Source organism: Anser anser, assembly GCF_964211835.1.
Source record: "Anser anser genome assembly, chromosome: 2".
Taxonomy (NCBI): domain Eukaryota; kingdom Metazoa; phylum Chordata; class Aves; order Anseriformes; family Anatidae; genus Anser; species Anser anser.
In genome coordinates, this window is record NC_139721.1 from 8,807,523 (window position 1) to 8,828,705 (window position 21,183).

Below are 21,183 nucleotides of genomic sequence, written 5' to 3' on the forward strand. Positions count from 1 at the left end.
GATATCCCTGTTGATATTCAGTCAGACAAAGGCTCTTAGATGCTTAAAGCCTCTTCAGAAATCAACCTGTGTTCCTGGCTTCTGGGAAGTCTCTCAGAGGAGGAGGGTTTCTATAAGTATAACTGCACAGGCGGAGCCTATCCCTATGGGAGACCTAGTTCTCACAACAGCAGTATCCTTCTTGTGAGAGCTACATCCTTCAGCAAATGGCTAAAGCAGAGCTGGCCAAAGGATTATTTTGTAGGTCTAGCAAACCACGGCATAGGTTTGGCCACTGTAGATAGATATTCATGAAAGTTAGGTCTATAAAGAGACAGCAAGACTCTTCCACAGAGGGTTTCTCTGGATTCAGGTGTGAAAAGGTAGAAAGATGTCTCTTTAAAGGATAATCAACACTCTGTTTATGTCTTATATGCATTTCTCAAGAATATGTCAGGGATTTCCATGGGTGGTAGGATACTGAGCAAGAGGGACCCTTAATATATCTGTTCTTGTTGCTACTCATGAAGAGTGGAGTATTGGTTTGCACCACTGCTCATTTGATGTGCAGGAAAGAAATAAGTTCTCACAAAATCATCTTTGCTTTGTAGGGACTGGGGCTTCAAGAAGAGGTAGCTCTGACTGGTTGTTAAAGCTCTGCAAAATGTTAATAGAAAAGTCCTATTCCTAACTGTGCATTGACAGTGGGCTCACTCTTTGTGCCACATCAATTCCCTTTCAGCAAATGTATCCTAGAGAGGCAGCTGATTTAAAACTAAATCCATTCTCCCAGGTGCAGTGCCTCTGGACTAGGATACCATGAAAAAAATTGGCTGGTCCATCATAAAGATCCCGTTTTAAGAAGTTGTGCGTGAGCACCCATAGAGCTAAGTGAGTTACACAGGTTTGACGGTGATGTTTAAAGACAAGTTGTTGGCTTTGTTTTTCTTATGGGAAGGCCTGGTCATTTTGCCCACAGATCACCCTTGCTACGATTGGGTATGGTGACAAGACCCCCAAGACATGGGAGGGCCGGTTGATTGCAGCTACGTTCTCTCTCATTGGAGTGTCTTTCTTTGCTCTTCCTGCAGTAAGTACCTTCCTCCTACCCTCTTAGCCACAGCCCAGAGCTGTGTGCTTGCAAAAAGAAGGTGAAGTGATCAAAACGGCGAGTGAAATAAAAATTCCTTTTAAAGGAGGATTCAGACACTTGAGCTGGTCTATGTTAGTAAATAACTTTGATTCATGCTCTGCTTCCTGGAGGCAAGTAGTACACTGCTATCAAACTACCTTCTTCCCAGCTTTGCATACAGACTACTGGGAATAATATGTCACCCTGATACTCCCTGAATGTGTGGGCATTCTCTGAGACAGCGCCAGCTGGCACAGGACAAAATTAATCCAGCAAGTGAACAGTCTGGGCGACCACAGGATAGTTCACGAGCCTGTATCCTGGCCCAGGTTAGTTTACTGGTATTGACATAGCCACACAAGACAAATTTTTAAAGGATTTGAGGCCCATTGATTTAATAATTAGTGTTGGGACCGTATTACGTAGCTCTAAATATTTACAAGCTACAGATCTACATCTGAGTAGATCTCTAGATTCCAGAGCAGTGATCATCCTTTAACCCATGCATCTCTGCAGAACAATTCATCTCACATGTTCCCCTTCCTTCCTCCCTACACTTTTCCTAAGTAAGAAATGCCTAAAATCTTGCATCACTCTATGCTTTCAGGGCATTCTGGGGTCAGGGCTGGCACTGAAGGTCCAGGAGCAACATCGTCAAAAACATTTTGAGAAAAGAAGAAAGCCAGCAGCTGAACTCATTCAGGTTTGCAGCCACTTCTCTCATTGAAAAGATGTTGCTTATGAAGACTGCTGCATCATGTAACAAGGACTACCCCTTCCCCCCACCCAAATTCTCATTTCCCATTGCTGAAGTCAAGAAGTATTTGTAAAGGAGTCTTTTTTTTTTTTTTTTTTTGCATTGAGTTAGACAATCCAGTGGTCCTTGCAGTTTTTGAGGAATCTTTCAGCTGCCAGAATATCTTTTAGAAGAAAGGTGTCTTTAGAAGAAAGGCACTCATCTGCTAGCTTCTGGAAACCAACCAACTTCTGTGTCAGTGCCACAAAATCACAGAAAACAAGATGTTAAAAACAAATTCTTTGCAAAATCCAGGTTTTGCCAGTTCCTTTGAGAGAGTGTTTTATGTGCAAACAAAGTTATGCTGTTATTGATGTGAAAACATCAATGGAAGTAACACAATAGATAGTGACTGGTTCAATCAAGGCAAATTACATAAATAGCATGTGTGATTTGTACAAGCTGAAACATTCTGTTGGATCTTCCATTACATTATTGGAAGAACAGAGGAATCAATAGGAAGAGTCTTCTTAGCTCACTTGGACTTTTGTTCTGGCCTTTGCTATGAGTTCAGAAATTCAAGCATAAAATGATTCATCTGGGGGCTGATGAATTTGACAAGAGTTGCTCAGTGTAGGTGTGGAGCACACCCCGAGGGCAGTGAAGCAAATGGTAGCATTTTCATAGAAGGACAGAGAAACTTCTTGTGATATCAGAGCGAAGTGATGGCACTCAGGACTGCTTAGGGTCAAACCAGTCCTCAGGAGAAAAAGGTCAAATGGCATATTACAGTTTTCATTAAAAATGTTGCTTAGAAAACAGAAGGGACTGCAAGAATGAGTAGTGAATGGAATTCACCTTTTAAATTAAAGTATATCCACTTAGCAGGTAGCTAATTTAGTCACAATATTTGTAGTTTTGTGCTTAGAGAATTTTGGATGAAGCTAAATGCTGAACTAGAAAGTTGCTCAACAAAATTTCCTTTAATAGTGCATTAGATAGTAGATTAGCTTAAGCACTTCTGGAAGTACTGGACACACATAACAGTGCTTAGGGTTACGAGAGAAGAGAGAAGTCAATTTAGTCAGGTATGCTGTGTTGTTTGTGTTGGTGGTTCTCCCTAATGTCCTTTCTTCTTTAGTAGCCTTCCCAGATCATAAACCAGTGTTAATAATTTTGCCATATAGTGACACTCATTTGGTATGGCTGATTAGTAATTAATTTCCAGATAGTAACTCAGGTGAATCATTACATTCTTTGAAACAATATGGCTGTTTTCAGTCTAAGGAATTGCTTTACCTAATACTAATTATTGTCTCTCCCTTGCTGTCTCCAGGCTGCCTGGAGATACTATGCTACTAACCCCAACAGGATTGATCTAGTTGCTACCTGGAGGTTTTATGAATCAATTGTATCATTTCCATTTTTTAGGTAAGTGCATTGTCCACCTCTCCATCACCATTTTCTGTGAAGTATTAGTCAGGACAGGAAACATGGAATTTTTGTATATAATGAGGCTTTTGTACATATCAGAGAGTTGCCAGTTAATGTATTCCCATTTGAGAGCGAAAAACACGCTTTTGGTTTCTGTATCCATTTCTTCTCCATTACCTTAGTGGGATGTAGCAGGACCACATGGATATCTCCCTTGGTGTCTCTCATGTTGAGGCTAAACAAAGGAGATGTTTGCCTCACAGTCAGCTTTCTTTACTAAGACTTTGGAGTTTATTGACCTGGAAATCTCAATTTCTTCCTCCATAATTTTGATCCCGAGAAAGTTTGACTCCTGAGTTTCACAGGCACCTGTACTCACACCCTCTAGGATGCAGTTCTGTATTTTGAGATATGGGCTATAGTGAAAATTCTTTATTTCCCTTCTCCAAGTCAACCAGACTGAGAATTGTGTTGCCACGGAGGTGGCCATGGCACAAGAAAACAATCAATGCTTATTAAATCATTGCCTTTTGGCAATACCAATTACTTATGGGTATAATTATGGGTGTAAATATGGGTATAATTATGGGTGGAGGACAGCCAAAGAATTTCTAAAACCCAATGAAGCCGTTCATTGAAAGTACACAAAAAAACTTCTCTGGAGAGTTGAGAGGTTGTTTTTTTTTGTTTTTTTTTTTTTTTTTAATCCTAATTTTAATCACCACTCCAGAGTTCAGTGAAAGCATTGCATGCATAAAACATTCATACTTAATCTATGCTCATATATTAATAGATGTATCTGTCTGATCCTCACTTTTCTTGCCAGTCAAACAGGCCCCTTCCTCACTTTGATGTATTAACAGTTAAAAATGGCCCTATGAAAGCCAAAACTTTTAGCTATAGACTTATCAGCTGCTAATGATGGGCATTAATTAACTAAGGATATGTTTTAAACTTTCATTCTGGGCTTGCTGTTATGTCTCATTCTTAAATAAAATGTGCCCTTAAACCATGGCTCAGGTGAGAGGTCTGAGCACAGGTGAGCTGTACTCACTAGGCTAATACTGCAGCACCAGCTGTTGCTCAAAACTGACTTGAAGAAACTTTTCAGGCTTCTGCCTTCACAAAGGAAAAATCACAAATATTACCCCTGTCTTTGTTTTAACTACAACATGTTTCTTTAAGACTAATCTCACATTGGTCACAAAGGAAATCTCTAAGAAAAAACAAGTGTTTAATTAAGGCTCAGTACATTTCTTTTTGTTATCCCTCCTCACTCTGTATCTATTCCCACATTATTTACTATAGACTGATTTCTAGAGGGTTTCTTGACCTCAGGTTTTGCTCAGAGAGTAATTTTCAGGTTCACCTCGAGTCTAGACTCATTACTGTGATTTCAGGCTTGTTCATTGTATGTAGGTTCTTCTGTGATTCAAATGCAACCTGAAATTTAATAGGTGTTTTGCACATAAGGTCCTGGGAGAGAGGGCAAGGGAGCTGACTTCTCATGAAAGACTGAATTGCCATTCTAAGTAGCACAGATTAGTTTCAAGAAGCTATTTCACTTTCTTTGCTTTATGGGTAGTTGAAAATGTAGTGTCAAGGCTTTTATTTCTGCTGTCAGTAGTGGTCACAGAACAGAAAAAGTATAAACAATTAGCAATAGATTAACAATTTCCATTAAAAAAATCTGCTGAATTTATTATGTAATACTTCTCTCCTTGCTTTCTTATCATGCTTCTGCTCTTGTATAAAAGGAAAGAGCAATTGGATGGTACTGCCAGGTATGTAGCTGTTGTTATTATAGCCTTGTTTTAATACAGTTATTGGGGAATGTTAAATGGTTCTTCATGGATTTATGAGCTGTTAACTAAAACATGCTACTAACACCACAGATAGTCATTAAAAATGATTAACCAATCCATTTCCTAATTGCTTGCTTTTTTTTTCCAATTTAACAGCACAGCTAAAATGCTGATTGTACAAATGCAAAATGTTGCTTGCTGATTGTCTGTAAACAGCTTTATTGTTCATTATGATTAATCATGGTCTATATAGATTTCTCCTGGTCCATGCTATAGAGCCAGGGTTTAGCATCCAGGTTGTTCTGGTGTGAATTTAAAGTTCTGCTTCATGTGTGCTTCTGTACAGAGCAATGTTGTGGTGTAAGGGATCAGCTCTGTGTTGTTTCTCCACGTTCACAGATTTCTTGATGATAAATGATAAGATGGAAGGCTAAGATGGATCAGCAGGATAGTCAAGCTCTCTGGCAGTACTAAAAAGGATACATTGAGATTGAGGGCTTGGTCCCACCTCTGCTGAAATAGATGGGGAAGTTCCCAGTAACTCTGGGGAATTTATGAGCAAAGAGAATGAATGAATCACCAGTCCTAATACTGGTCGGTCACTGAACACTACAACAGAGCAATCACCATCAGTGAATCTGCAAGGTCTCAAACATATTTGGAAATGATTTGCTCATAACCCTCCAGCTAAGTTACAGATTCAAAAGAACATAAAATATTTTTAACCTTTTAGGTCAAGATCCTGAGATCCTGAAGCACTTAAATGCTAAACTACTAACAATGGATCACCCACAATGAAAGTCAATGGATATTAAGGGATATATAGTTCCACAAAGAGTCATGATGACACTATTTCTATTTCCATCCCCATTTAAAACACAGAGAAAAACAACAAGAATTGTAGTAGAATTTGTAAACTGCCAGAGAAGAGGCTCGGGTTTCAGTTCCAGACCTGATAAAAAGTTGTATGTATATATTATATATATATATATGTATATGTATATTTATATACAAGTTTTTATCAGGTCTGGGACTGATATATATATTAAAAAATATTTAAACATTTTATGTAACACAGTATAGCTTCAACAAAGGAAGCTGAAAATAACAGATTCACATTTGGTGTTCTCCTATGAATGATGGGTGTTCAAATCTCCTTTAACAGAGCAGAGAAACCCATGTTTCCTTACAATTCAAGAAGTGCTGTAGTAATTATATTAGTAAAATAAAGTATTACATATCCACGAGAGAGCCCAGGCTAAGCAGACTTGAGCAAACTCAGCTTCATTAATGTATAAATCTGGAGATTTTAGGCATATCCAGTGTTGGCCTTTAATATCTAGGAGAGGTCATAGGAGGTGAAATCCTTTCAAGTATGTAACTCCATACTTTGAGCCAACCCATGTTCTGACTAAGGTGCAAGAGCAGATTAAAATTGTGTAACTAAATGATTATTGAAATTTGCTGTCTATCACAGCCCTCCTAGAGAAGTTACTGCACCTGCAGTGACAGAACAGTTCATGAAGTAGCCTCTGAGTTGCTCTAACTTTCAGGTTAGTGGAAGACATTTAACATTGATGCAGTGGATTAAAACATGAAAATTATGACTCTCAACATAGAATCTTTAAAACTGTAATCCCAGAGCCCCTCATTCTAGCACTTTATACATTGCTTTTATGTTGTTATATAAGTAATGACCTTCAGCAAAATCGTCGTTAATCCTGCACTGGAGCCCTAGCAAGACTTTTTTATGGAAATAAGCATTCACTAAAAGGGATTGAAAGCCCCCCAGGTAAACTGGCAAATGATGGTGCTTGTGGGAGCATCCACTGACTTCAGTAGACATAAGACTGAGCCCTAAAATCTGGTTGTTTTGACAGTCCCACCTCCCATCTCTCATAAACTTCTTATTTACAGACCATGTAATTAAAAAAAAAAAATGTCTTCTTCCTGCAGTGATTTAGTGTGAAAAGTATTACTTGTATTCCACTGCAGTTTGTGTTGGAGGCTATACTGAAATAAAAGGTCAATAAGGAAATGTGGTCCTACCGGAGAGAGCAGCCCATCAGTGCACTCTGTCTCCAAGGTCTTGCATCAGTGGAGTACTCAATGGGCAAGCTGTAGTAATAAAGTTCATTGTCTGAACAGTGGTTTATAAAGGAGAAAGAAGAATTGGTCCAAATCTTTCCCAGAAGAGTTAAAACATAACTAGTTATTAAAAATGAGGTCTGGCTGTGTGAAAATTTCAGGATGGATAATGCTTTGAGTGTCAAGTTTTCTATTCTGTAGTTCAAAAGCTCTTTAGGAACTCAATAGAGCCAAACTCTGTGACAGATCCTTTGAGGACTTCTCCTCTAAGCAGGATGACAAACTGTCACAGAGATACAACTCCATGTTCTTAGGCCGTGTGGGAGAAACAGAGGGGAGACAACAGTGTGGAAGAGTCCATTTCAGAAGTTGCAACCCAAGGCAAGGCCTCAAGAAAGGACTTGTGGTAGCAGAAAGCCAATTAAAGTTTGGCAACAGCCCATGGCTTTACTGAAGCTTACTTTAAACTAAAACTGTGAAGAAGTGAGACATGATGAAGAGCACATTGACCCAGACAGTAGGCTGGATCACGTAAGCAGTGAAGGGTCGTGGTACATATCATGCTGCTCTGTTAAGAACAGCGCTTTCACTAAGTGCCCCTATACAGGCTCCCAAGCCAGGAGGAACTGGGGCTGTGCTCTTCACTGCTTACTGGTGGGGAGTCTGCTGACTTCATGCTGCAGGTGCCACTAGCTTTTTCTTCCTTGATCAATGTCTTAAACTATGAGCACATGGAATCTCAGATAGTAATTGTACCTGGAGAGAAAGGAGGACCTCCTGTTCCCACTTATCTGAAGACTCCTGTGCTGTTGCACTTCTGTATGTATTTGTTTACCTCCCAGGAAGGAAGATTTATAAAAAGATCCATGAATGTTCATATCTGCTTGAGTGCTCTCATTCAGCAAATATTTGGGTGCCTGACCCATATTTCCCAACATTTAGGACAGGCCTTTACAGGATGCACACGTTGTTTATAGTGAACCAACTTTTTATGTCTGTTTGGAATTGTGGCCTTGATTTTTCAGCACTGTTAGCAGCTGTTAGCAATGATTTTGATTAGTGTGTGAATTTTGAATTGCTTTTACGTACAGGCACTTTAGTGAAGGATTTTGAACTTTCTCCTAGGGCCTTGCACCTAATCAGGTTTTTAATTTATACACAGAGCATTTCCCATCCATAGAAGTAGACATCAGGAGAACACGTTCATTCCTAGATGCATTATTACGTGATTGCAGAAAAGTCATTGATCCTTGTTTCCTTATATCTACAAGATAAATAATATCCCTGTCTTTGGAAAGATGTTTTGAGATCTTTAAGTGGCAGAACCTGTACTAGTCCTACATACTCTGTGAGTATAAAATAATGCATATAATGTGGTGCATTTTTATATTGCCAGGAATAACAACATAATGCAAATAAAATCATACTTTTCAAGGCTGGAAAATTTCACTGTCAGCATTTCTTCTTAACAAAACTTCCCGAAACAGAAAGGGGAAAAAAGCCACTCTGATCTGTACACTACACTAACTACAAACAAAAGGATGTTCCCATTCTTTTTCATAGAGCTTTTCATGGGTAATCATTAACGTCTCATCTTAATAACTTTTCTTCACTTTACAGTAATGTCATGTTTAGTAGGGAGTCATTCTTTGGATCAAGCCTCACAAGAAAACTTAGGTATATACATTCAAGTAACAATCAAGCCTCACTCTTCATATTTTTTGCATGCCATTCTCTGCCTGCACTTTGTTTTGACTACAGTAGCTCATCTAACTACCATGAGAAGTAACGGGAGATAAGACTGAAACATTATTTAAACATAAAAAGAAACTTGCATGACCTTGCAGGTAGTTCATTGTTCTGATGTTCAGCAAACATTGGGTCTAGTCCTAGCTCTGCCAATGATCTGCTTAGAAACAACTGCTTTTCACTGTTTTCATAGTATGGAAATGATACTAACCTACTCTGCGAAGCATTCAGAAATCTATGGGTGAAAAACATTCTGTAAGAGATGAAAACCATTACATTTGCAGTCCCAACCCTGTCAATACAAACACATGGAAGTAACATTGCATTTGATTTTAATGGATCAACATCCCTGCATGTGTATTTACAGGTTCTGGTTCAGCAAATGGAAAACAAGTGGAGGATTTTTATCATATGAATAAAGTTAATGACATGATGACATGCTTAAACATCTTGCTGAACCATGACCTGAAATGTGGGGCAAGAACTTTATCTTCCTGCAATGGGACATAGAAATAATTAGTAGCAATTCAGAAATCTGAAGGACACACCATTGGAAATACTAAGATTTCAACTAAATTGTCAAACATTCTATTTTATCCTGCACAAACATCTTCCTATCATTCAACTTTAGCTTGTTCTTCTCATTCCTGCTTCATTCCACAAACATGAAATCATCAGCACACAACACAGCTTTCCTAGCCTAAGCCCTTCAGCTTTTGGAGAGCTGCTAGTGAAGCACTCTATTTTTCATTGAATGATTGGCCCATGCAAAACATTTGAGAGACATTGATTTTTTCAGTTTGGTTTGCTTCTAGTGGTTGATACATGAAGAAATGTTCACTGCAAAGTAAAGAGTGAGTCAACATCCACATGGTTTCTATTTACATTTCTGGCTGCATCCTTTGGTGAAAAATATCCATCCTGTTTTCACAAAAAATTGAATTTGGATTATTTTCTCCATGGATTGGCATGATACTGCTTATTTTTGCCCATTTCCATTCACTTTAGTGAATGCATATGAGAAAAAGGACTCAGCAAAAGCCTCTAGTATGGACAACAGCTCTTTCTCTTCCTGAAGGGCATCAAAGATGAGCCTAAGTAAGGACTTGTGCTCATGTTTCTGACCAAATAATTTGAATGGTAGGTGAGTTTGGATTTAGAGTTATGCCTACACTTAAATACCAATAAGAACATAAAACACAAGAGAATGAGGAAACGTTGCCTAAAATTGGATGTTTTCCTATTACAAATCAGACACTTGTAAATTTAGACCTTGGGATTCAGGGTGCAAAGTGGCTTTTTCAAAGAAGGCATTAGTTTTCAGGAAGTTAGAGTCAACTATTTTAAGGTTGAACATTTTTGTGAGTTCTTCTCTATAGAAATTAATGTTATTTGATTTCCTTAAAAGGGAAAACGGATTGGCTAAAGTTTTCAAGTACTTTGGAAGTGCAAAATGTTCTTTATTGGGAAAACACATGGACTCTCAGAGATCAGTTTAATGTATTCACTGAGGGTTAGATTTTCAGTGGGACTCATTGCTGTCCTCATAATATTAGTTTTGTGCTACTTTCCATTGGGAAAAGTTCAAAGGAGAATATTTCTGAAAATCTCATTTAGAATGTTTGATTTCCCAAAGCTAAGTTCACCCAAATAAGGACAGTGGATAATGTAGAAAAATATTGGAGTAAACATGACTTTCTTTTCCTTCCAGTTGCTTGAGACCAGGAATAAATAAACCTACAGATTAGCTAAACTGCAAAAATACGGAAAGAATATTATTACTCCATGTGAGGTGAAAGTGGTTAATACATGGAAGAGGGCTGTGTTTGATTCATTTTTGTTATTAATTCATTATTTTTCTTCTCATACATGTATCATTTGCTCATGAAACTCCAATACTAGGCAAAGAACAGAGAGGAGAGTATCTGGCTTGCATGATGGGATGTAACTGCATTATTTCCTTGCATGACTTTTTCTGAAACAGTATTTCTAGTTCAGTGGTTCCCACTCTTTATTCTGAGCAGGGGTAAAACATCTTCTACAGAAGCCATCCATCTCTTGTATATTCAGCAACCAAATTCTTCTCTCAGATGTTCCAAAATAATTCCCACTGCTCTTGAAGAGCAAGAATCTGAGAGCTGAATTGTTCTTCAGCTGTGAAGATTTCAAGCCAAACTGTCTGCAATGCATCTGTCTTCCCCCCTTTATGATGGTCTGTATCTTCCATAGTTAAGGAGTTCTCATCCTTGAACTCTACCTTAAAGGCAAAGTTTTGGGGAAAACTTTTATTCCAACACAAGGGAGCAGATGCAATGGCATGCAAGGCAAGTGATCGCAAGCTAGTCAGAAAAATTACTCTGCACTTATATCAGCATATTTTGGGATGTGTTATTCCCCACAACTTCTGGAATTGCACTGGAAGTCACAATCATATTTTCCTGAATGTGAGGAAGCCAAATGAAGTGAGACCACTGTCCCAAGGAGAGGAAGAGCAGCTCATATCAGTAGGAGGAGTCTGAAAGATAAGCAGCAGTACGTGAACCTGTAGGTGGGAACCACTGTCCTAGCCACTCTCATTGAAGGATGATGTGATCTGCGCATGCTTCATACTCTGAGACTGAGCCATGCGCATGCTGATTTATTGAAGGAGATTGTGTCATGAGAACAAATGTTTCTTATGTGTTTTTAAAAAGCACAATGTAAACAAAAACCCCAGCAGACCCAGATTTCATCCCCTGGAAATGAGAATAAAGTCCATTGTTTCCCTGATGACAGCTATCCATTTATCTGGAAAGAAGCTTGGGTTTTGTTTTGTATACAACATATTGTTGTATTTTTTTCATGTGAAGCTGATTAATGATTTTCTGAGTATTCTACTGCTCTGGCTGCCTGGATATGAACACAATTGTCTGTATTATTGTGTAAACATACTGTCTGAATGTTACTTTAAGGGTTAATTATCAGCATTAAGTTATTGATAAAGGCTTCAGCTCACATAACTTTAGCTGAGACTAGAAATCTGATTTTAAAATGAATTCTCTTCTAGATCTATCTGTAATCAGTATTAACAGACAAGTTCCCCCAGTTGAAAAGTCACCCCAAAGTGAAACAGATCCCAGTAGGTTAATAACTTCCCACTGAGCATAAAAAGGTGTCTAAAGGTCAATCTTAGACAAGAAATTTAACTTTTTAAACTTTAGGAGTTCTAACTCCTAAACGTAAGATGCCTGAGCAACAAACAGTCTTGGGACAATGGTTTCTTCTTGAACTGACACTTATTAATGGGGAAAGTTACCTTAGAAAGATAATTTAGGAACGCCTTCTGTTCAAATTATCTACCTCCATGAATAAATAAGTAAATAAATAAATAAATTGTTACTAGATTAGTAGATATGCAATAGAGAACACCAAGGCAAATAAGTAGCCTTTTGTGCTGAATGCAATGGAATATTTTGATATGTTTTGATCTGTGAGGAGGATATTAAATCTTAACCACTCCTATTCTGAGGTCAGTTCATGGCAGAGATTTTGAGCCCTACATTGGAAAAAAAAGAAAAATTGCAAGATAAATCTGTTGGATTCTTTGCGTTGTCCACTGACCCTTTTCCTGCTGATCTGATCTGTGTGAAACCTTGTAAAACATTATGTGCCTCCTTGTCTTTTGGTAAAGAAGACAGTTGATAAAGGAATTTTAAGGGACAAACTTTGAGAGATCTGGACATGTATTTTGAAGGACTGAGCAAGTTTCTGGGGAGAGAGTCAAAGACCATATGTAATGAAAATTATCTTCTTTCCATACAACATTTAACTGCTTTTTATAAATAGAAGCCCTCTGTCTCACCTATTTTTCTGCTTCTTTGGCTTTGAAGTTCTCTACTGTAAACATATTCTTCCATTTAGAACTTTTCTGTAGTGTTACTAAATCAAATCTTGTGACGTTTGGTAGGTTGCTCCAAGGCAATATGTTGTGCGTGGCCACTTTTACTTTTGACAAAATTATCTCATCATCTGAAATCATCTGAGTTTCAATCTTAGCTTTCATCCTTCTAGGAACACTTCCTTCACATTCTTGAATGTCTTTGCAGAAGCTCTTGAATTAATGTGTTCAACCTTGAAATCCTAAGTGTAAGTGGAATATAGTCCCCACCTTCATTTGAGGTTCACGTGTCATTCATTGGTAATCTGTTAATCTTCCCACCAGGAAAAGCTGATATCCACAACAAGCCTATTGTACACATAATTGTTTCCTACCTAGAGGAAAATTCTTCATTTTCTTATCACCGAATAGACCTTCTCATCCTAAAAAATTCTTGAGTTTCTTCCTTTTTGTAGTGTACATTACAGTCTCCTTCAGCCTACAAAGATCACCGCCTTGCCAAGCATACTTAATGGCTCTATCTTTCTTCACATTGATGACCTCACAACCTCACTCCTTGTAATTCTCATGCCCATCAGTTTATATTTCCCATCTGACTCTTTGTTATCACTCAACTAGATTTTTGGTGCCTTCCTTTGCAGTAAAATCTATTTTAGCGTTTTTCCTACCTTACCCTCCAAAACCCACTCAAGTCATTCAGTTGGCCTTTATTGTCCCCAACTTTATTTTCATGCCCTTTCAAAACTTGCTCAAGTTAGCTGCATTATTTTCCTGTACATTCCTAAGTATACATTCCTAAGTATGATATATGAGCACTTGAAGAATCCAAATTTCACAGCAGTGCCATGGAGTTAAGACATCTGTCTTGCAAAGCAGTGCTGTTCTCAAACACTGCCTCTGAGAGAATAGATAAATGACAGTAATGCAGAAAAGACATCACAGGATTCTCTGTCTGAATGGAAAGCAAATCACTTGTTGGGATCTTGCACTCACCATTAGTTAAGCCTTTTAGAGCACTGTAGCAGATCAGCCAGATCAAAAGTCCAGGCCAAAAGGAAACACTATGGAAACTACTTTTTAAATAAGTGCTTAGGGCTTAACATTAAACTACTCTACATATTCTGTGGTGACTAATTTGCCACAGATATCAAGAAGTAGCACCTTTATTTTTTTTCTACAAAGAAGGAAGCAATCCCTGATTGTTGCTGTGTGCATTTGTCTGCACTTTGTGCATCTTCCCCATAGCCATTAATTTCTCAGGAAACTACACTGTGACAAAGTCTTGGTAATATTAATACCATTCACTTAGACTGCTCTATTTCTTCACTCAAATCCATTCTTTTCTCACGTCATTGACTTCAGTCCTGGCACTGCTGATATGTCAGGACTAACTGTGTGTCTCCATACTCACACAAGTCCTTCTTAACTGCCACTTCCATACTTGCACACACCTGCACACTTCATACACACAATGACAGTGCAAGTGTCTGAATTCACTAGGCTGCAGAAATTGCATTCGCAACTGTTGTGATGTTGTCAGCAACAAGATTAGGAAAGCTCAAAAAAACATTCTGCACAAATGTTTAGTGCTTCAGTCTTTTGAGGCAGAGATGCTCATATTTTCTTACCTTCCAGGTCAAAGATTATTAATAGGAATCTGATAGTAAAGATGATGGTACCACTAATTCATATTAAAACAGAGAAACAAACAAGAAACAACAACAATCACAAAACCCTGCAACATTTGTGATCTGCAATGCTCAAATGAAGGAGGAACTTTTTATGCTGTAAATTGCAGTACTTCTACTAGAGTCAGTACTGTTATGAAAGTTGCAAAGACATCATATGTCTTTAAATGCATCCCACCTTTGCCGTTTTAAGAGGAATATTCCAAGAACTTCCATTGTGGTGGGATACCGCCTCAGGATACTGCCTCTCTGAGGCAGAAACAACGCCTTCTGGCAAAGAGGTGCACCAGTAGCACCAGAGACCCCCAGATTCCAAAGACATCAGTAGAAAACAAAAGTAAGCCATTTGATCAAGGTAACTCCTTAAAAAAAAGAATAAGAAGTTCTGTAAGTGAGACCCTTCACTTGCACTGTCTGCACACAAGTCTCTGTCTTTGACCACTAGGTCCTTGCAGGGTGCACCCTCCCCATCCTTGCTCTTTCATGCCAGCCAAGTTTAGTGGCTTCAGCTGAACAAACCACACAAAAACCTCTCTGAATACCTATGAAATCTCTTTCTTCTGGCCACCATTGCAACTCTTCCTTCAACTCTGCTCCCAGCAGTAGCTCTCAGAAACCTGCCAGGTGCTGTGGCTTCTTCTCTCCCCCCTGCTCAACCCTCCTGACCTGCTCTCCCACACAGAAGTGCCACTTTAACATGTGTGCACAAGTCATCTCTCCCCAGAGCTGTCACACATTGCAGTGCCCAGGACTGGGTTAAAAAGTAGGCTTTCTTCCCAAAGCTTAGCCCCACATTTATATTTTTAACAAATGGTCAATAAACAGATATTTTTAGTAGTAAAATGAGCAAGCAAATAAACCATTTATATCATCTCTCACCTAAAAAATTTTCAGAGTGTATTTAAGCTGATGCACTAACTAGCAAATTCTTTCGTACTGCTGTTTCCAGTGGCATTAGTGATTGCCTTTAAGACTGTTACGGTCATTGGGCTGTGAGAAGGGTTAATGATGCTGGTAAAATGACAGGCAGATGCAATTGCAATTCAGTGCAGTTGTCACTGAAGGGCAAAGGTCTTTGGTCCGTTAATCCGTAAGAGGACAGTGTAAGGAATCATCAGAGGAACAAAATATGTCACTTTACCACTATTTGTCTACAACACCTCAATTCCTAGAATAGAATAGACTGAAATTGAATAATGGAGAGAACTGTGTGGCTGGCCCTACCATGTACCTAGTAATTGCTTGGCAATGCCTTTCCAGTGTTTTGCTGATAATTTATTTGGTTCACAGCACATCTGACTTTCCTTCTGCTCCTGTTAGGCACGTTTAATAGCCTGCCACAGACCCAGTAGGAAATGGAAAAGCCAAGCATCCTTGTCATTAGATAATAGAACTGCCTGAGTAGTAATGTTTCTCTTCTTAATAATAAATCTCATGCTTCAGACATAGTACTGGAGCTGAAGCACTGTGATACATTACATAGAGAGGATAGCAAAACCCTCTGGTAACATTTTCAACATAGATAAAAAAAAATGCTCATAAAAAGCAGTTAATTATATGCAGAGCTTAGCTGTTGCTTACATTGATGTATTACGGTAGCCCCAGCAGTGTCCTTGTGTACAAAACATTTATTTAGCCTCTTATATATTTTAAGCATCATGAAAACAAGTTAAAAGTGTACAAAGGAGGAAAATGATTACTTTTGCTTATTTTGTAGCCAAAAGCTGGGTCTCTTGGATCGGGTTCGTGGTACCAATACTAAAGGAAAGCTATTTACCCCTCTGAATGTAGATGCCATTGAAGAAAGTCCTTCAAAAGAGCCTAAGAATGTTGTCTTGAATAATAAGGAGCGTTTTCGCACTGCATTCCGAATGAAAGCGTACGCTTTTTGGCAAAGCTCGGAAGGTAGTCCATCTGTGTTGATTTCTTTCTATCCCTCCCTTTTTCTCTTCATTTTACTTTCTTCCTCTGCATCTTCTGTTGAAGGTTTGTGACTTTCTGGGCCAAGCATTACCACCTCCTGGTTTCACGTGGCACATTTGGGGAAGCTCCAGGAAATGAATGCTGGTGTACAGACAACACAGTACTTGAAATAAGGCAGTGGCCCTCCAAAAACCAGCAGTCAGTACTGGATTTGGCCAGAGATGGAATCAGTCCATTTGAACTTGAACACCAGGGCACATTGGGCAGTGAACTGATATCCCTCCAAAAGCACATACCATCATGGCTCTGTTTATTATCAGGGATGCTATGCTAAGGCAGCTCCCTGCTAGACTGTATCCAAGCCTGCATTAGCCTGTGTCCAGGCATCTCAAATATCTCCTCACTGAAATCCCTTAAAACCATGTTTTATAGAGTGAACTGCTGTTCCCTTCCCACTTTCCTTAAGTCTGCTGCCCCTCGGCAGATTTACTTTTATTGGTGTCCATACAACAAGATAGGATATTTTTTCCTCTCATTCTCCCTCAACACATTTTTCTGTTATTGTCTGCTGTGTCTAAATGGTGTCTAAATAACAGTTTCTCCTTTATTGTGCCAGCTGGCTTCTGTGCATCCATCCATACTACCATGGATGTAGCTTGGGTGTCCACACTGGGGACTTGAGTATCCTCGTCCATGAAGTTACATGAGCTCAGAGCAGTGCAAGTGGGAGAACTTGGCCTGTAGCTTCTACAGATGTTCTAGCCTTATATAAAATAAGATTGGTAAAGGCTTTTCACCGTATAAGTTCATAAAAGTGGGAACTTCTAAATCCATTTGAAAGGAAGAAAAGTTCTCAATGTTTTCAAAATGCTGGAATCTGAGAGGAGATGCCTCAAATAATGTCTTACAGCAATTCCAGCAGAATTATGAAAATTTTTTCAAGAGTTGACTAGAGAAAGAGGAACCTGCAAGAAATGTTCCTTTACTAAACACTTATCTCTCTGTATATCATGCAGTCAGATGTTCACACATCTTTTTTTTTTTGACCTGCCTTGCAGATGCAGGTACAGGGGAACCCATGGGAGAAGAGAGAGGCGACAGTAGTGACTTCCTCATGGAAGAGATGATCCCCACATTCAAGACAGCCATCCGAGCTGTCAGGTAAATGTCTTTGACTTCTCCTCAGTGCCTGGCTTTGATTTTGAATGTTTGTGCTTCAGGAAAACACACCACCGTGTTGCTGCATGTTGATTCATTGTCGTTATTCTTGCTTTTATAAATGCAATAGACTGGATAATTTTAGATAATTGAAAAGCATCAGGCAAATCCTATACAAGTCCTCTTTCAAAAGATACAGAAAGGAAAATATTTTTAGTAATACTGATCATGCCATTTTTTGCAAGACACTACAGTTGTATTTGTCATAAAACAATATAATATACAGCTTATCTATAAAACATACTGTAAATATAGTATTTTGCCGAAGTTACTGACTGTAGCATTTATGTACAGCTGGAATTCTAGCTTAGCAGAAAATCCTCAGCTGACTCAATTCTTCTTTATTTACAATTGTATGAGTCTGCAATATATTTTTTGTCTGTCATGCTTTAATAGATGCTGAAGTCTCCATTTCATCAGTCTTCAGCCTGTCACAAACATCACCTCTAGTTTTGCATCACAAGATATAATCCCTGGGGTTAAAAACTCCTAGTAAGGCTTGGTAATGTGCTTAGAACATCAAAAACATGAAATTTGTTCACTGATGCTCTGTTACTTCTCCACTCAGAATTTTTCACTCTCCACATAAAAAAAAGCCCCCAGAGGAAAAATGTTCTGTTTTCATTGCGGTCACTTTTTTTATTCTGTCAGTTGTTTTAGACCAGTGAGTTACCACCTTCCAGTAGAAAAATTTCAAGTCTAGAGTGTCCCAAACTCTATCTTCTTCAAAAAGGTTCAGGGAACATGATTGTGTATTCTACATTTAGAAATGTTTATAAATCAGCTGCAGGTGTATGAGATGAATGTCCCATTGTCACTGGTTATGACTGTATGTTTTCCCAATCCATGCAAGGGCTCTTGGCCAACCTGCCTTCCTCCCCTTTTCAGTGTGGATTATTTCTGTCTATAATAAGTTCCAATCAATTACTAAGTGATGAAAGGTCTTATTTCATATTTTCATTTGATGGTAACACAGAGTAAGTCCTGTATTACCAGAGAATATACGTTTGCAGGAGCTGAATTAATGGCTTCTGAAAAGCTTTATTTTTTTCCCCATTTATGGATGCTATTTCATACTAACAAGTTGTGTTAGTGGATTATAACTGGATTATAACTGAAAACCAATGTCAGAGTCTTCCTTTTTTCCTCCACAGTATATATTCCCTCTGTAATAACTGGGCAATGGCTGAGAAAGAAAAACACTGTATACATGGTATTTCTTTCACAACGTGATTATCTGTAACTCCATTTTGCCCTCATCTGAGCTTCCATAACCAATGAGTGGTCTGAATCCAGTACTTATTTTATTCCGTATAAGTATGATGTCTGTTTGTTTACATTTTATTATTTTACCAATAATCCAAGACTGCATTATCTGAGCTTTATTTACAAATAAAATTAAAATTAGCACTGTTTTCTCCTTGTTGTTTTCCAGCTGAGTGCAGAATAACTAGATATTAAAATTTCAAGTTTTCTCAAGCATGCCAAAAGCCATGTCCCACAGGCTTTTCTTGTGTTACCCAACTGCTTCCCTCCTGCTGAAAGTTACTTCATCCTTGATTCCTCCACAGTTTTCCCCTTTTTCCTTCCCTGATATCTGCTTGTTTTCACAGAATACACAGCTGCCTTTTATTTACAGACCCCTCCTCCATAAGACTAAGACTCCATAAGACTCCGTTATTACTTTTGCAAAACTTCCTCTCCCACAATCTGTGTAAACCTAATTGATTCATGTAATTTCCTCTTAAACTCAATCATGATCCAAGCTGCCAAGCTTTTTTTTTTTTCATTTCTTTCTTCTTTTCTTTTTTCCCTGTACAGTTTTTCCAGACCCAGAATGTTAATAGGAAGTAATTATTTCAGACAAAACCTCTTAATGAGTTTCCAGTGTCATGATCAAGAAGATTTTAAATTTAAATCACTAAGAGTGTGATTCCTATTTTAAGTATAGTTTTGGTGTAATCATACATATTTTGGCTGGAATAGGCGTAGGTAAAATTTTGAAATCTTGAACATTGAAAGACTTATTAGCAGTAGAGTTAAATAGTCAAAAAAGCTTTTAAAAGTCATCCTAGAATTATCTTTGCTAAATGAAAGTTCATATATACATTTTTATAATATAACTTGAATAAAAAACAGGTCAGAACCTTAACAGATGAAAGCAATTGCACAATTTAGACCAAGAAGAACATGAAGATTACACTGAGGAAGCAAATCCGTGTATTCCAAGTCAACGACATATTCAAAAAATAAAATACTTTCCTTCTTTACAAATGTATTTTGTCTATTTGTTTAATTTTCCAAGATACACGTGAACAAATGTATAAACAGAAAGGAATTAAAATTTAAAAAAAAAAAAAAAAAGGTTGCAAAACAGTTTTCAAGTGATCTTGCCAGCATGCTTCCTTATTATATCTATGATTCTGTTATTACTTACGAGGACATTTAATAATAGTTTATATCATCATCATTGTTACTACTGCTACTACTACTACTACTACCACCACCACTACTACCACTACTGTAATAGTGTTATACTGCTACTTTTTCAGGGGCACTTCAGGTAGTTCTAACATTTTTTTCTTTTTCTTCGCAACTTGAACTGCTGACTACTTAACTTCCACATTTCTAACTTTCTAATAAATTAACATTTCCCATCAAAAACTTTCCTAGGTGCTAAATGAAATACAAGTTGAAAATGATTCAATATTACATATACACTCTAAATTAGCTTTATAATATGCTGAACCATGCCTTCAGCTTCAACATCTCCTCTGATCTGTGCTGTTCAAAATCAAGTTCCATATCTGAATATGTTGCTTTGAACCATTTCTAGTTATGAAGATAGTACTGAAAAAGATACATCATGGGCATATAATTATTTTTAGGAAAATCTAGCCTATTAGCTTTGAAAAGCCAACTATTATATGTTTAAAAACATAGTATGATATTGGAGATTCTCTGCTTATATTTTATTGTCTAGTATTTGTCTAGTGAACAAGTTCACTTTTCAAACATCCAGAGTATTTACCAATTATTCAATAAAGCTGCAAATGATCATTATGGAATTTATATAAGAACTTAGTAATTTTTTTCTGTTTATTACACAGAATACTACAGTTTCGTCTCTATAAAAAAAAATTCAAGGAGACATTGAGGCCTTATGATGTAAAGGATGTGATAGAGCAATACTCAGCAGGGCATCTTGATATGCTTTCCAGAATAAAGTATCTTCAAGCAAGGTAAGAATCCTTTGGGATGTGGGGAAAATGTAGAGTGCTGGCAAAAGCATAGTTGGTCTATTTGTGTACAAGGCCATCCAGAAGCTACGTCTTTGCACTTTCCATAAGAAAGCCACTTCCCCAAAGAGTAAAGGTGAGTGAGCAGCTAGCTGGCGTAGCTGCAGAAGAAGAGAGCACTACCTCATAGTTAGAACAAGGAAATGAAAAATCATGAGAATTTTCTTGACCATTGCTTCATTTAATTATGGGGAAATTTTCCCCCTTCTCTTTTGCACAGATAATCAATAAAAGCAGTAATTACACTACATAGAG

The 21,183-nt window shown here is 38.0% G+C and overlaps 1 protein-coding gene across 3 annotated transcripts in view; it reads left to right on the plus strand.

Annotated features, from left to right (window-relative positions):
• Nucleotides 1-21,183, plus strand: part of KCNQ3 (potassium voltage-gated channel subfamily Q member 3) — a 197,958-nt gene that overhangs the window by 167,249 nt on the left and 9,526 nt on the right. Inside the window, exons 6-13 of one of the 3 annotated variants that reach the window (XM_083826419.1) lie at nt 959-1,069; nt 1,719-1,814; nt 3,184-3,278; nt 5,039-5,065; nt 8,795-8,851; nt 16,206-16,393; nt 17,470-17,572; nt 20,740-20,871. In XM_083826419.1, coding sequence (XP_083682545.1) covers nt 959-1,069; nt 1,719-1,814; nt 3,184-3,278; nt 5,039-5,065; nt 8,795-8,851; nt 16,206-16,393; nt 17,470-17,572; nt 20,740-20,871 — 809 coding nt within the window. The remainder of the gene's footprint in view (nt 1-958; nt 1,070-1,718; nt 1,815-3,183; nt 3,279-5,038; nt 5,066-8,794; nt 8,852-16,205; nt 16,394-17,469; nt 17,573-20,739; nt 20,872-21,183) is intronic. The other 2 variants (XM_083826420.1, XM_083826421.1) reach the window with 2 other exon arrangements.